The sequence below is a fragment of the Episyrphus balteatus genome, chromosome 3 (assembly GCF_945859705.1).
Source record: "Episyrphus balteatus chromosome 3, idEpiBalt1.1, whole genome shotgun sequence".
In the NCBI taxonomy this organism is placed as follows: domain Eukaryota; kingdom Metazoa; phylum Arthropoda; class Insecta; order Diptera; family Syrphidae; genus Episyrphus; species Episyrphus balteatus.
In genome coordinates, this window is record NC_079136.1 from 19,122,927 (window position 1) to 19,136,580 (window position 13,654).

General features: G+C 32.1%; 1 protein-coding gene across 2 annotated transcripts in view; it reads right to left on the reverse strand.

Annotated features, from left to right (window-relative positions):
- Positions 1 to 6,124: 6,124 nt before the first annotated feature.
- The window catches only part of LOC129914815 (uncharacterized), a 61,611-nt gene continuing 54,081 nt past the window's right edge, over positions 6,125 to 13,654 (reverse strand). For both annotated transcript variants that reach the window (XM_055994222.1, XM_055994223.1), the window contains exons 4-9: positions 12,137 to 12,297; positions 11,835 to 12,036; positions 11,510 to 11,761; positions 10,519 to 11,453; positions 10,203 to 10,406; positions 6,125 to 6,799 (exon numbers count right to left, since the gene is read on the reverse strand). In XM_055994222.1, the coding sequence (XP_055850197.1) occupies positions 6,558 to 6,799; positions 10,203 to 10,406; positions 10,519 to 11,453; positions 11,510 to 11,761; positions 11,835 to 12,036; positions 12,137 to 12,297 (1,996 nt within the window). In that variant the 3' untranslated portion in view covers positions 6,125 to 6,557. The remainder of the gene's footprint in view (positions 6,800 to 10,202; positions 10,407 to 10,518; positions 11,454 to 11,509; positions 11,762 to 11,834; positions 12,037 to 12,136; positions 12,298 to 13,654) is intronic.

Here is a 13,654-nt window from a genome sequence, read left to right on the forward strand (position 1 = left end):
AGAAATCAAAATGATTTAGTATTCGAATTTTGTCCTGAATTTCGGACGGAATCAGAATCTTATTTTTTTTTTTTTCTATAAACCAACCTAACCTCAACTTATATTTGTATTACTTTGTTTTTGTTTTTTATTTTTTTTAAGCTTGGCCAACCCGCTATAATACAGCACGTGTTATAGAGTATAAACAACACAGTGCAGAGAGGGTGATTGTGTTTGGGGAGATGCTATAGCTGATACTGGATGGGTACTGGTTTTTATAAAATGTCGTTAAGGTCTTGAACATCACGAAAAATATCGGTCACGTTTGCATCAGTTAAGCGCGCCCGCGATAGGTGATGGGAAAGGACAAGATATTCAAACCAATTCTGACACCTGGCTGGTGTTGTGTTGTTGTTGGTTGAAAGGAACAATCTGAATTTGCTGGAGCGAAGCTCAAAAAAAGTATAGAGAATGATGGTTTATGAAAATCAACCTGTTATCTTTGATCGCTAAATAAAAGGAAACGAAAGGAAATAAATGTTATTTTAATCTTAGCGTTGATAATAATCGACTTACGTTCTGCGAAGCTAAATTATTGATTTAGGGAATCAAAAAATTTTGTATTGCTTAAGCTACGATTAAGCGGACTGTAGGTGGGATCCTTTCTCTTTTTGAACAATTTAAAATATGGAGGTTTCAAAAGGTAAGGTGGACAATCAAGGGTACCTACACAAAAACCACCCTTGAACCAAAGTTAAATAAATGCAAGATTTCATTTTTAAAGAAGCACACAGTGGCGTTTAGCTCCGCTTGGTCGTATCTTGTAGGGTCTAGGAGCGTTTAGTATCGTCTAGTCACGTCAAGTAGCGTCTAATCGCGTAGTCGCGACAGGTTGCATTTAGTCACGTTGCATTGAGTCGCGTCTAAACTCGTTTTTGCGTCTATATAGTTGCGTCTAATAGTGTGACTTGTAGGTACGCCACTTCAACATTGTTAATATGCTTAAAATGAGTGTTTTTAGCATTTGCGTGCATTTTGGTCTACTTACAATTATTCTATATACAATTGAAGAAGAACCCCTAATAATATGCAAAAATAAATTGCATACTTGCAATAAGATAATATCTGGTAGTGTAGTTAAATGGGGAACTTCCAGTTAACGTCAGTTCTGGGCTGGTGAAGATATAAACAAACGTTTTTTGTACTGAAAAAAAAAAAAAAAACTTTTCTGCTTTAGGTAGGGGAGAGTGGGGCCAAATGTAACACTTTTTTCTAAAATCGATCTTTCTCCTACAAATTTGAAAGTGGGTCAACCAGACCTTTTTTAAATTAAAGACCCATGTTTTAGCTCCAAGATCCATCATAAAAATTTAGCAAAACATAACGGTAATGTTGAAAAATAAAGCTTCAAAAAAAAAAATCGTGTTGTTTCAACTTACCCCACATACGGGGCAAAGTGTAACACATACCGGGGTAGGTTGTACCAAGAACTAAAAATAAGAGAAAAATACCTTTATTTGTTTATATTTATTTATTTTTAATTAATAACAATAAAAACAAACCTCAGTCATGAAATTTTGGTGCAAATTTGTAAAAAGTGGAGCAAATCCAAGATTTCCAAAGAAAATTTGACAGTAGTCTTGAATAAAAGTTATTCGAATTCATAAATTGTTTTATAAGCTTTATGAATTCAAGTGGTGGTTCAAAAATGTTTTTCCAATTTCAAAATAAATACAAATTCAATTACAAGCATTCATATTCAGGGTTGTTAATTATATTAGGTAAACAATTTTTCAGTATAGGTAGGTTTTTACATGGTACAACTTGCCCCGGAAAAATGTTACAACTAGCCCCAGCATGAAATTTGGCACATAAAATCAATTTAAAAAAAAGCGAAACTGATATAGACATAACATATACACGCAATTTGAGCCAAAACACAGTTGCATATAACAAAAAAACACTAAGCACTCTATCTTTTTCGGGTAAAGAGGTAGACCGAAAATAAAATTTAAAAAAAAAGTTACAAACATGCATTTTTTGGGCACCACTAGTGTAACTTCTCACCCTGTCGTCTAATCTTCATCTGAAGAAAATGTGCCGGTAGATATGCAAAAATTGAGCATTTTTCTCCTTTACGCGTTTCTTAATATTGAAAGGAACATCGCTTTTTTTAGCTGTTAATTCTTACCCCTGTTACATTTAGCCCCACTCTCCCCTAATTGGAAAATATGTTTGTTGACCAATTAGAACGAAAAATTGTTTGACATAGTTGTATTGATTTGTTTATATTCCGAGATCTTCCCGATTACCAAATTTTTGTCGAAAAATAAGGAAAAAATTCCAAAAATATTCTACGTTTCATTAAAAAAAATAGAAAAAAATTCAATAAAGCTACCTTCAAACTCTTATTAGGTACCTGATAACGCCCGCCGCCACAACTAATTTAATTGTTTATGGCCCTAAAATGTAGCTTAGATTATACGAATGGTTTTTGGTTTTATCAAACAACATTTTTTTACACCCTTACAACAACGTACGAAACATACTTAAAATACCAAATATACGAAACGTATCAAATACATGAAATACACGAAATGTACGAAACATACGAAGCATGCGAAAGTAACGAAACATACGAAATATACGAAAAATACCAAACATACGAAAGAAACGAGTTAAGATATTAGGTATTGATGCGGGTACTAGTACCTATCTAGTACTAGAAAAACACGCGCTGAGTCCAGATGTCGAAAAAAATATTATGAAAAACGCTCTTAAAAGAGCCCGTTCTTGTATTTTTTTTTTTTTTTTCAAACTTGCCTGGTTTGACTGTGCAAGGTTAGTCCGGGATAGTACAAGATTTTTTTTCGCTAGCCACACCTAGTCCTAAAATTATAACTAAATTATTTTTTTTTCACCTCAAAAATCGCAAAAAATAGTTTTTTTTATTCAGTGAAAAAATTTTAGGTTTTGCACTGTGGTTGTTTTACCCAACGTTATCACTATTTTCTCAAAAAAATATAGTAACAAATTTTTTTTTTTTATATCAGAAACTGAAAAAATTATATAAAATAATTTTTTTTTGTCAGTGTAAAAATCGTTGATTTATCATTGTGGTTCGTTTTCCCAAGGTAAGTCCAGGCTTAACCACCATTTCTTTTCATCATACCAACTATAGTTCGTTACAAAAGCCAATTATTTTCATTATTTACTCAGAAGAAACAAAAATTAAAAAAAAAAATAGTACGCATACACCACAGTGAACTTTTAAATTAATAATTTGGAAAAAGTAAATCCACTGGTGTGGGCATTGCGCCTCAACGTAGAATTCTTACTTGATTGAATGTAGTCTATACAGGGTGTCCCACAGTCACCGCCCCAAATGAAAACCATGGATTCCTGAGGTAATTTTAAGTCGAAAAACTTAAGAGGTAATTTTCTCGTTTTCGTCCCGTTTTCGAGTTACCACGGTTTTTATGATTTTTGCTCTCTTGTCCTTTAACTTTTACATTTTTTTTTACAACCAATCAAGAATTTACTACAGTTTAAGTTTGTCTCAAAACTTTTTTCTCTGCGGACAACCGTTTCGCCACAATTTTGCATCAAACACAATTTTCTTCGTTTTTTAAGTTGTTTTTACACTTTCATATCATTTTAGTCAAAAAAACACGTTAATGAGTATTAATTTTTTGTGCTTTTTATTAAAGCCCAGTTTATTTTCATAAAGAAAATAAGTTTTATTTCATAAAAAAGGCTACTGAAAATAATTTTAAAAAAATAAACAAACTGAGTGGATTAAAAAAAAAAATAATTTTTAATTAAAAAATTAATTTAAATGAATTAAAAACTTTTTCTGAGCTTTATCTATTTGTTCTTTTCTTAACCACAATAGCTCAGAAAAAGTTTTTAATTCATTTAAATTAGTTTTTTATTTCAAAATTATTTTTTTTTTAATTCACTCAGTTTGTTTATTTTTTTTTTAATTACTTTCAGTAGCCTTTTTTATGAAATAAAACTTGTTTTTTATGAAAATAAACTGGGCTTTAATAAAAAGCACAAAAAAGTAATACTCATTAACGTGTTTTTTTGACTTAAATGATATGAAAGTGTAAAAAACGACTTAAAAAAACGAAAAAATTGTGTTTGATGCAAAATTGTGGAGAAACGGTTGTCCGCAGAAAAAAAGTTTTGAGACAAACTTAAACTGTAGTAAATTCTTGATTGGTTGTAAAAAAAATCTTTCAAATCAAACGTAGTTTGGCAAAGATAAGGCCAGTTAAAGGACAAGAGAGCAAAAATCATAAAAACCGTGGTAACTCGAAAACGGGACGAAAACGAGAAAATTACCTCTTAAGTTTTTCGACTTAAAATGACCTCAGGAATCCATGGTTTTCATTTGGGGCGGTGACTGTGGGACACCCTGTATAACATTCCTGTTAAGAAGCTTAAGTCGATTTTAAACTAAATCACCTTAAAAACTCCAAAATATTTTTTCAAGTGTACGAATCATTGATTTTTTTGGTCTTCCATATACTGTATCTATATTAGGGCGTTCGTTATTTATGGTTTTTTTTTTGAGAATCAATTTCCTATTCAGAATTTTATTTTTACGCAATAAGAGGTTTTAAGCTTTTCTGAAATATGCATTATGTTGACTTATAAGGCTCTATAGGGCAAGTATTGGTTTCGTGTAGAAAAAAAATTTGAGATTTTAATAAAAACCAACATTACGATGATGGAGAAGATAAAAAAAGTGGTTTTCGTCGTGCCGTCCGTCGGTCTGTGCGTCTGTGCGGCCATCTGTACATCGAGCTGGGGCCTAAACGGGTGGATGGATTTGCTTGAAACTTGGTACAGATGCTTTTTACGTTATTCCCTAGACCGGTTTTTTTTTTTTTAATATCTTTTTTTTGACGCATAGCTCCCATATAACGTTTTCGAGGTATTTCAATTTTCTCGAAAACGGCTCTAACGATTTTGATTAAATTTTTTATTTGATTCTAACAAAACTGCGTTTTTAGTTTTTCTCAAAAAATGCGAAATTGACATAATTTTTAAGTTCATATATTTCATCAAAGTATAAGTCAATTTTATTAAAAGTTTACAGACATCATTTTGAAGTATATAACTAAATATAAAAAAAATGTTTTTAAAAACATTTTTGAAAATAAAAATTTAATTTATTTTTTAAACTTTCGATTTTTTTTTTTATTTTTTTTTCTCGACACTAAAAAAAAACTTTAATTTCCAATAGATATTTAAGATAAAGATACTGTGAACTACAAGAGCAAGTTCGTGAGACCCAGTCGTGCATTTTATTTAAATGTAGCCTTAAAGTAAAAATGTTTGATGAAGTTCTTGACTACATTAAACATCGTTTTCAAAAAAGTGTAAACCATCTTTCTAAGACTGGTGGTTTAGTCGGGACATGCTTTTTTTTTTAGTTTATTAAAGCAAGTATGTTTTATTAAAACAAATATATTAAATAGTATGAAAAAAGAACTAATTTTTTATTTTAAATAAAACACCTTTTTTTTTATTATTATTCACTAAGTCAGTACATTTTATTTTATTCTTCCATCTTTTTTCACTATAAAATAAAACTGTTTTGATTTTTTATTAATTTTTTAAATAAAAACTAAGTTAGCACCTTAATTGGTCGAAATTTCATATACTTAAAATAAAAAGAAAAGTAATTTAAAATTAAGGATTTGTTTTTAGTAAAAAAAAAGAATTGTTTTCGAATTCACATTTTTTTTCGGATTTATTTTTGGACATTTCTGGAGACATTTTGATACAAAAGTCTTCCTTATTGTAAGAATTGTCCAAAAACAACTCCAACTCATATAATGCTTTTCAAATAAAATAAATATTAATTTTAAAGATAAATAGATTAAAAGATTTAAAATTAAGGAAGAATTGAAGATAAAAATAACTTATAAATCTAGAAAATTGGATACTACTTATTTACAGATAAGTGAAGCATCATTACGCTCAAGTTGTTTAACAGTAAAAATTAAAAAAAAAAAAAAAACTTAAAAAATAAAATGCTTCTTAAAAATTAAACTTAAAAGTTTATAATTTAAAATCATCATCAATGCCCGATTTTAACAAAGTTTATTATTATTTTTTTTTTTTTAATAAATATTAAACTTATAAATTAGAGTATATTTGTTTAAATTTATTTTTTGTTTAAGTTTTAGAATTTTATGTTGTTTAGAATGAGGTATAAAATCTAAAACTTTTTGTTTTCTGTTAATGAAGGTTCCGGTCTTGATTTATTTGTTTATTAAAATCGGGCATAGCATGAAACTGATTAAACTCAACGAGAGTGAAGGGAAAATAAATAGAATTAAAATTATTAAATTAATTTTTTTAATTTAAAAATTTAACTAAAATTAATTTAAATAAATAGAAATTAAAAAAAAAAGTCTTAAGTTGCTTTTTAAACTCTAAAAAAAAAATCTAATGCATCAGCAGAAGCTGGTTTTTCAGCAGTTTCTTTTAATTTCTAGTTATCCACCTTTCTTTTTTATTAATTTTAAGAGGCTTCGGGGGTTTTGGAGATTTATGACTCAAAACTGCTGACCATATCGTCCTGACATACCGCTGTCGTAAAGTTTTCCTAATGTGTCACTGGGACTTCCACAGGGCTGACCGTAAACCATGTTGGGTGCAAAGTTCGATGGTGTGTTTGGATGGGCTTGATGATGGTTATAAAGATAGGTTTCCTTTTTGTTTCGCTTTTGGACCTTTTTCCAAATTGCAATGACTGTTAGTTGAGCCAGCAAGAACATAGCTGAGGCAATGATAAGTCCTGAAAGATTGAAAATAAAAAGTTATTAATAAAAAAAAAAGATTATTTATTTCGGTGAAAGTATTATAATAAAACTTGTATCAAATTATTGTATACGACAATGCGGATAAGTGGGACGCCCTTGAACTGCGCGAACTTGGTCAAAACCTACATAGCTGCAAGCTTCAATAGCAGAGAAAGTCGTTTCGGTTTATATAAAGCTCATCTCTATGGTCACACACGCTACGATGGCGGCGGTATGAATACTTTATTACCAAAAACGGAAACGTTGACACGTTTATGGCCTCTTTGTCATGTGCGCTGAAATGACTCTCTTGCGCTGTATAGTCAACTTTAATGCCCCCGGTCGTAGGTTAAGTAGGTACTGGTTCTTAGATGGAGTGACATTTAAATGCTATTTAAGGCTTTTTCATGTGATATGTCATTAAAAATACAAAATTGTCTAGTGGTTGCTTTTTGAGATTCTCAATAGAGTTATTAAAAGTTTTAGTCTTTGAAGAAAGTACATAATTGAAACGATGGGAACTTTGATAATAGACTATGCCGTGTGCGCACGTTCGATTAGAGGTGATAAAAAGAAATTATTATGTTTTTTAAAGAAAGTAAAATTCTAATTATGGGCAAGTAAGTTGAAGGATGACATTATTTTGGTAGATTGATGAACATTTGATGAACAAAATTGACAAAAGCCTTAAATTGTGACTTGATGGATGTGTTTTAAGATTCTGAAAGACACCAACCATTTTCTTTTTTTTTAAAGAAAATAGCAGGAAACAGTATTAAATGTATTGCAGCCTTCATAAAAAGGTAATTATATGATTTTCCATTTGTGTCAACCAGAAGTTCATTTAAAATTTACATTCAAGAAAGACATTTGAAAACTTCCTTCAAGTTCAAAACTAGTTAAAATTGGAAAACAGTCTCAAAGCTTTGCAAGGTGAAGCACAAGATTCAATGGAAATTATAACAATTCTGATGTTATCATCAAGAGATTATTTGAACAAAACTCTAAATAATGAAATCTCACCAAGCCGGAAAAGGCTGTATAAGTCTGAAGGAATGTTACGGCGATCAGATCAAGTTTGGAAATAAAATTAGTTTGAGGAAAAAGAGTATCTTTTGAGATGTTTTTTTACAACAAACTTTGAGACTTACAAATAGTATGGCTGACCACTGCCCATGCAACTAGAATTAATGGACTTCTGCGAAGACTTCAATGTTGTATATAAAATTCTGGTGGAAGTGAATTTTTGGAACATTATTCCTTGCACTAAATTCGGAAGTTTTGATTTTTGATACTATTACCTATGAGAATTTCAATTTTTCGACAACAAGGTTCTAGAACGAACATTTTAATGCAAGAGACAAAAATAACAAGATACTAGTACCTACATGTTAGAAAAAATGTGACACAGCTTTAAGAGCAAAAAATAAATCTTTTGACAATAATCATGTTGCGAAAAAGTGGCAGAGCTATGGCATTAGCATATGCATAATTTAACAGTAAAAGTATCTAAAAGTATAGGTATATATGTAATTTAACTTGTAAAGAAATGTTTTGAAAGTTTTTAGCTGATCAAAATGGTTTTTGAACTCACTATCCAACAAAACTAATGTTTTCTTTTGACACTTAAATAAAATTCGATTTTTAAAGTGGTTCTTTTAGTTTTCGCAGAACGCGTGTTTTTATTTATTTTTAGTAATGTAACTTTTAAGGCCTTTGGCCGCGTAGAGAGCGTTTTAGTGCTGAGTTCAAATTTTTATATTTTTCCTTGCAGTTTTTTTTCTCGCTACGTGCTATTCCTCGGGTGGGAGAGCTCAAAAAAACAATTCTTTGTAATTACACTAACGCTTCATCTCGGTAGTAAATCTATCGCACTTAAATAATTATACCAAAAAGAATGAAAATCAACGCGGGGGTTTTGAAAAAGCTCTCTTTGGGGAATCCTTTAGGTCTCAGAATGCTAGTCATACAGTCTGCATAATTTCCATAATTTTTAACACACACGATTTCTAGATATTAAATTCAAATTAAATTAAAATCAAATTAGAGGAAAACGGGCTAAAAGTAAGAGGGGTATGAAGTAATAGCTTAAAAACATATAAACTTTTTTAACAGTCTTTAGTTTTTGCACTTTTGGTCTTCCTCTTATTAGAAAAAAGATCAATTTCTGATAGATGCTTTTAGCACGCACTTGGAAATGAAAAAAGCTAAATTAATATTTTTGATTTTTGAACAAGAATCTTAAAAACAAAAAAAAAATTCCAAAACTCTCATAAATATTCTTCAGTTTTTAGAGATCTTTTAAATGAATTGACTGCAAAACTTTTTTCAGAAAATTTTCATTTTCAAAAATTTTCAAATTAAGGCCCAGTTCTCTCTCCATTAAGTTTAAAGTCGCCGTAAATTTTGACTGATTTTAAATTTTTAATGGCGATTTTAAATATAATGGAGAGTGAATAAATTGGTTCCAACCAAATCAATATCCATTTTCAAAATAAATTGTAGTTAAAAAAATTTTTCCAACTCAAAAATTGTATGAACATCTTGTTGGTTTAAAAGAAAAAGATAGATGTTGTCTTTGCTACCACTCCTTCCATGTATATTGTAATTGTATAACATAATATGTATACTAATTTTAAAACTAACAATTTTTTAAATCGAAATAATTGATTTTGACAACTCCAGTTTCAGAATCTCCAGTCCTTAGGTTGAAAGACTGCTACATATTACTTTTTAGAAGATGTGTGAGCATTTTCCTATAACGAATTATATATATTCACCTACTTTTGGATTATTTGTCAAGTTGTAGTGTGATATTTTTATAATGACTTGCCCTTTACCTAAATTCAAATCTTTCAGATCCCAATTGAAGATCTCATTATAAAAGGGCATAACTTCAAAACTAGTTCAATTTTTTTTTTCAATTCAAACTCATTCTTAATGAAGAAGCAAATTGAAATAAATCCCCTTCTTTCTCCCCTATAACTATCAAAATTTCACACTTACTCGCAAAACTATACCGCAATTCATAGTTCATCCTATTGGACCCCAACAACGAATAGATGAAAGAAGAAGAAAAAAAAAACTAAAAATAAATTGATTCATTACGAGCATTCGCGTGAACCAGTAATTTCAATTCGTTCCACACGGTTAACCTTCATCAGGCCATCACAGAATGTTGGCTCAATCATCGCACCTACCATGAAAAAAACCCAAGAACGAAACATAGAACCAGTTCAAGCGGTATATTATGTTGTCCACCGCAAACGAATTACCCAGAAGTCATGAACCCAAAACCAACCGCAAATCACACCCGACTCAACTGACCGATCGACCCACTCTTTCAACAAAAAAAACCAAAAATAAACCTCCCCCCCCCCCTTTTTCCCTCAAACTTACCATAGCCATTAAGACAACCAAACACCTCATCACCAGCAACAGCAGCATAGATCTTCTCCTTGGCATCGGCATCACCGAATGTATTGTCGTCCTCTTGATTGAATCCAAATTTGTCCGTAATTTGAATTGATTGCACCAGCAGGATGTTATCATCGGCCGGCTTATGGCTGACATCACGTTTCGATCGGCGGCTTGTTGTGAATTCTATAGAAGATATAGAAAGCAATACATCGCCCATGAATATAATAATCTTCTCAAAAAATCATCATCATCATCATCAACCATCACAACAACAAAAAGTCGAACAATTCCTTACCTGTGGCATTAACGGACCTCCTCCTGCGTCCAAACGATACCAACGATTTCAATTCACCACTTGCAATGTCCTCATTATCGCAAATAACCGGCTCACACCTTGGAATACACGGTGTTACCAGCGCACGGAACTGCACCACCTCCGACGAAGGGAACTTGAAAGCATCAAACTGTGATAGTAAGACCTTACGATTGCCCGAATGCTTTTGAATGGCGCCCATAATATAATGATCCGTTGGGCAGCCATTTGCATCGATCAGGGTGATCTCGGCATTGTCGGTGCCGTCCATTGCCACCAATTCGCGTACGAAGATCTCATAGGGGCTGTTTTGTTCGACAATTTCGAAACGTAACGCAAGAGGGTCACCAACTTCGGCAATCCTTTTCATATCGCTACCATCACGTGAAGTGATCTTCATGATAACATTCGGTGATTCGATGATGATTTCTTCGCTGAGAGAAGATTCAATTTCGCCAGTGACCCCGAGGTCAACATCATTTGAGACCGTCTTGTTGGTCAAGTCATATTGGCACGAGACAGCTAGACCCAAATCGGAGGAGGTGACGATCTTGTCGTGGTGTTGGATAACAATGTCGTTCATATAACGGCCGTAAGCACTTTGGCGTACATTGCACTCGAGATCGTTGTAACCCATTCGGAAGTCGAATTCGAGGGAGTTGTTCACATTGAAGGAGCAAGATTTTGGTGAGCCCTTAGCATAGACCTTGCCATTGAAAAGTTTTGAGGTGCGAATTTTTGTGATCATTTCGCCAGCTTTGCATTCGATGGAGACATTGTAGCAGGATGAGAGTTCGTAAGTTGCTGCTTCTGGGACATCAAGGTAGGGGTCTAAGACATCGGTTAGGGTGGCACGACTGTGATGACTGAGGCGACAGACCATATCTCCGGTATCATTGAAGTCATATGAGTGGCATCTAAAAATTGGTCAGGTTATGGGTAAAATTATGGGTCTTAATTTTTTTCTACAAACCTGTATGGAGAGTTCAAGCAGAGGTCTCGACATTCTTCAATGCTATTGATGTCCTGGTAGACGGAGTCAACTGTCTTCAAAATCTTTCCTGAAATCCTCTTGAACTCACAAAGTTTGCTAGGTTCCTCGGCACAGTTGTTCTCCAAATAGTCTGATCCCTCATAGGGTTCGAAATGTGAAGACCCAGTTAAGGTAATACGATCCATGTCGGACATCTCGCAAAGTCCTGAATGATGGTAGTAGTTTGCTGACCTAAAATACCACACAGTTTCCATATAGTTAAAAGGAAAGTGATTTACAAAACCCACTTCTAAACTTTACTAACCTGCAAGTAAATTCAGTTTCACCCAAACACAACTCAAGGCAATCGCGTCTTGAATAAACCGTATGACTGGATTTGATATGATCAACCAAACGATGACTTTGCACTCTGTCAATGCACCATGCCTTCGAGCATGGACGCACTCCCAGGCAGGATTTTTGTGCGTAAATTGTGAAAACAGGGAATTGCGAACGGGACAGGGAACCTGCGAAAGGAAAAGAGGTTTGTACATTTAACACGTTTTTTTTTTCGGATGAAAGTGATGCGTGTGGAGAGTCCTAGAATGTGCGTGGAGAGGAACTTACCAGGCAACTTATCGGCATTGGACTTGAATAGAACACATAGTCCCGTTTCGTAGTTGACAGCCGAGCATGATTCATTGAGTTGGCACGCCTCCAAGCAATCGGTTAGCATAAGAATTCCGGGCATGGTGTCGAGTAGTTTGGATGGCGCCGACAAAACATACCTGAGGAGGAATGTGAGAATATAAATATGTAAATATTTTTGAATATACTCTCGCTTTCTGGCGGTGGTTCTGGTATAGAATAGTCAGAGCAATTAAGATGACATTTTTATCTTTTCAAGAATTTGTGTAGAAGTTTTTTATTTTAAAAAAATGCACGCCAGCTTGGGGGAAAGTTATGAGGTGGGATTTTTATAGGTAATTTCAATGGATTGGTTATGCTAATTTCTAAGAGTGCGTAGACTTGTTTTCTAGTGTCGAATGAAAAAATTAAATAAATAAAAACTAAAAGTATTGGCAGATAAAGTTGTAAGCTTTAAGACTAGATTTGAATAGAAGCTAATGAGAGGAGGTTAGAAAAAAATGTTATTTTTATGGATTTGGTTTCACTTTTTATTTTTTTTTTGTTTTGTTATCTGAAATCTTTTTTGTCTTCTTTAAGAATTTATTGTTGAAGTGTGGCTGTGTTGTATCGATACAAATAACAGTAAACAGTGTGAATTTATTGATTAATAGGTTTTTTTTGATAGGTGGGCTTAACTTTGAAATAATTATGAGGGTATTGTTTGAAATTTCTCTGGTCAATTATGGTTATTGATTTAGATAAACTGACAATGGACTTCGAGGTATGCATAGTTTTTTATTTGAATATAAAAAATGTTAAAGAAGAACTAAATTATGAGTTCTAAAAGTGTATGGCTTAACTTAATTAGTTAGATTTAAGTTGTTGTTTTTTAATAAATATTAATGGTTGTCAAATATTTCAATGACAATATGAAAGAATGTGAGTTTTGGTTTAGGTATTCGATGGATTATGGGAAATTTGGAAAATTATTTCCAAAAAAAAAAAATTCTAGAAAGGTTGGGGGTTAAACTTTTATGCTTTATCAAAAAATACAAATAACTAAATTAAAAATTAAGACATTCACGACCAAAAAGAAATTTGTGGGTATTGCCAATAATTCGGTAAAAATTATCATTATTTCGGTACTGGAAATTTGAAAGCTTAGGCAAAGTCCTGTTCGAGATACAAAAAAGGATTGAAATTTAAAGATTTTTTTGTCAAGCGTGCGTGGAGTTGCGAAATGGACACATCGAGAAAATGTCATCTAGTTATGTTAGTTAAAATAAAATCACGACTAGGTCGCACGTACTCATGGTGAAGGTAGCTCTTATTTTGAAGCTTTTTATGAAAAAAAAAAAAATTAGGGAAAATTATAACTAGATTATATTAATATTATTTTAATAATATTAAAACCTTTTTGATAATGTTAAAAAAATAAATAAAATCTGTTTTTATAATTGATGAAACACCGTTTTAAAACATTAATCAAAAAACGAAGTATAACTTGTTATTTAC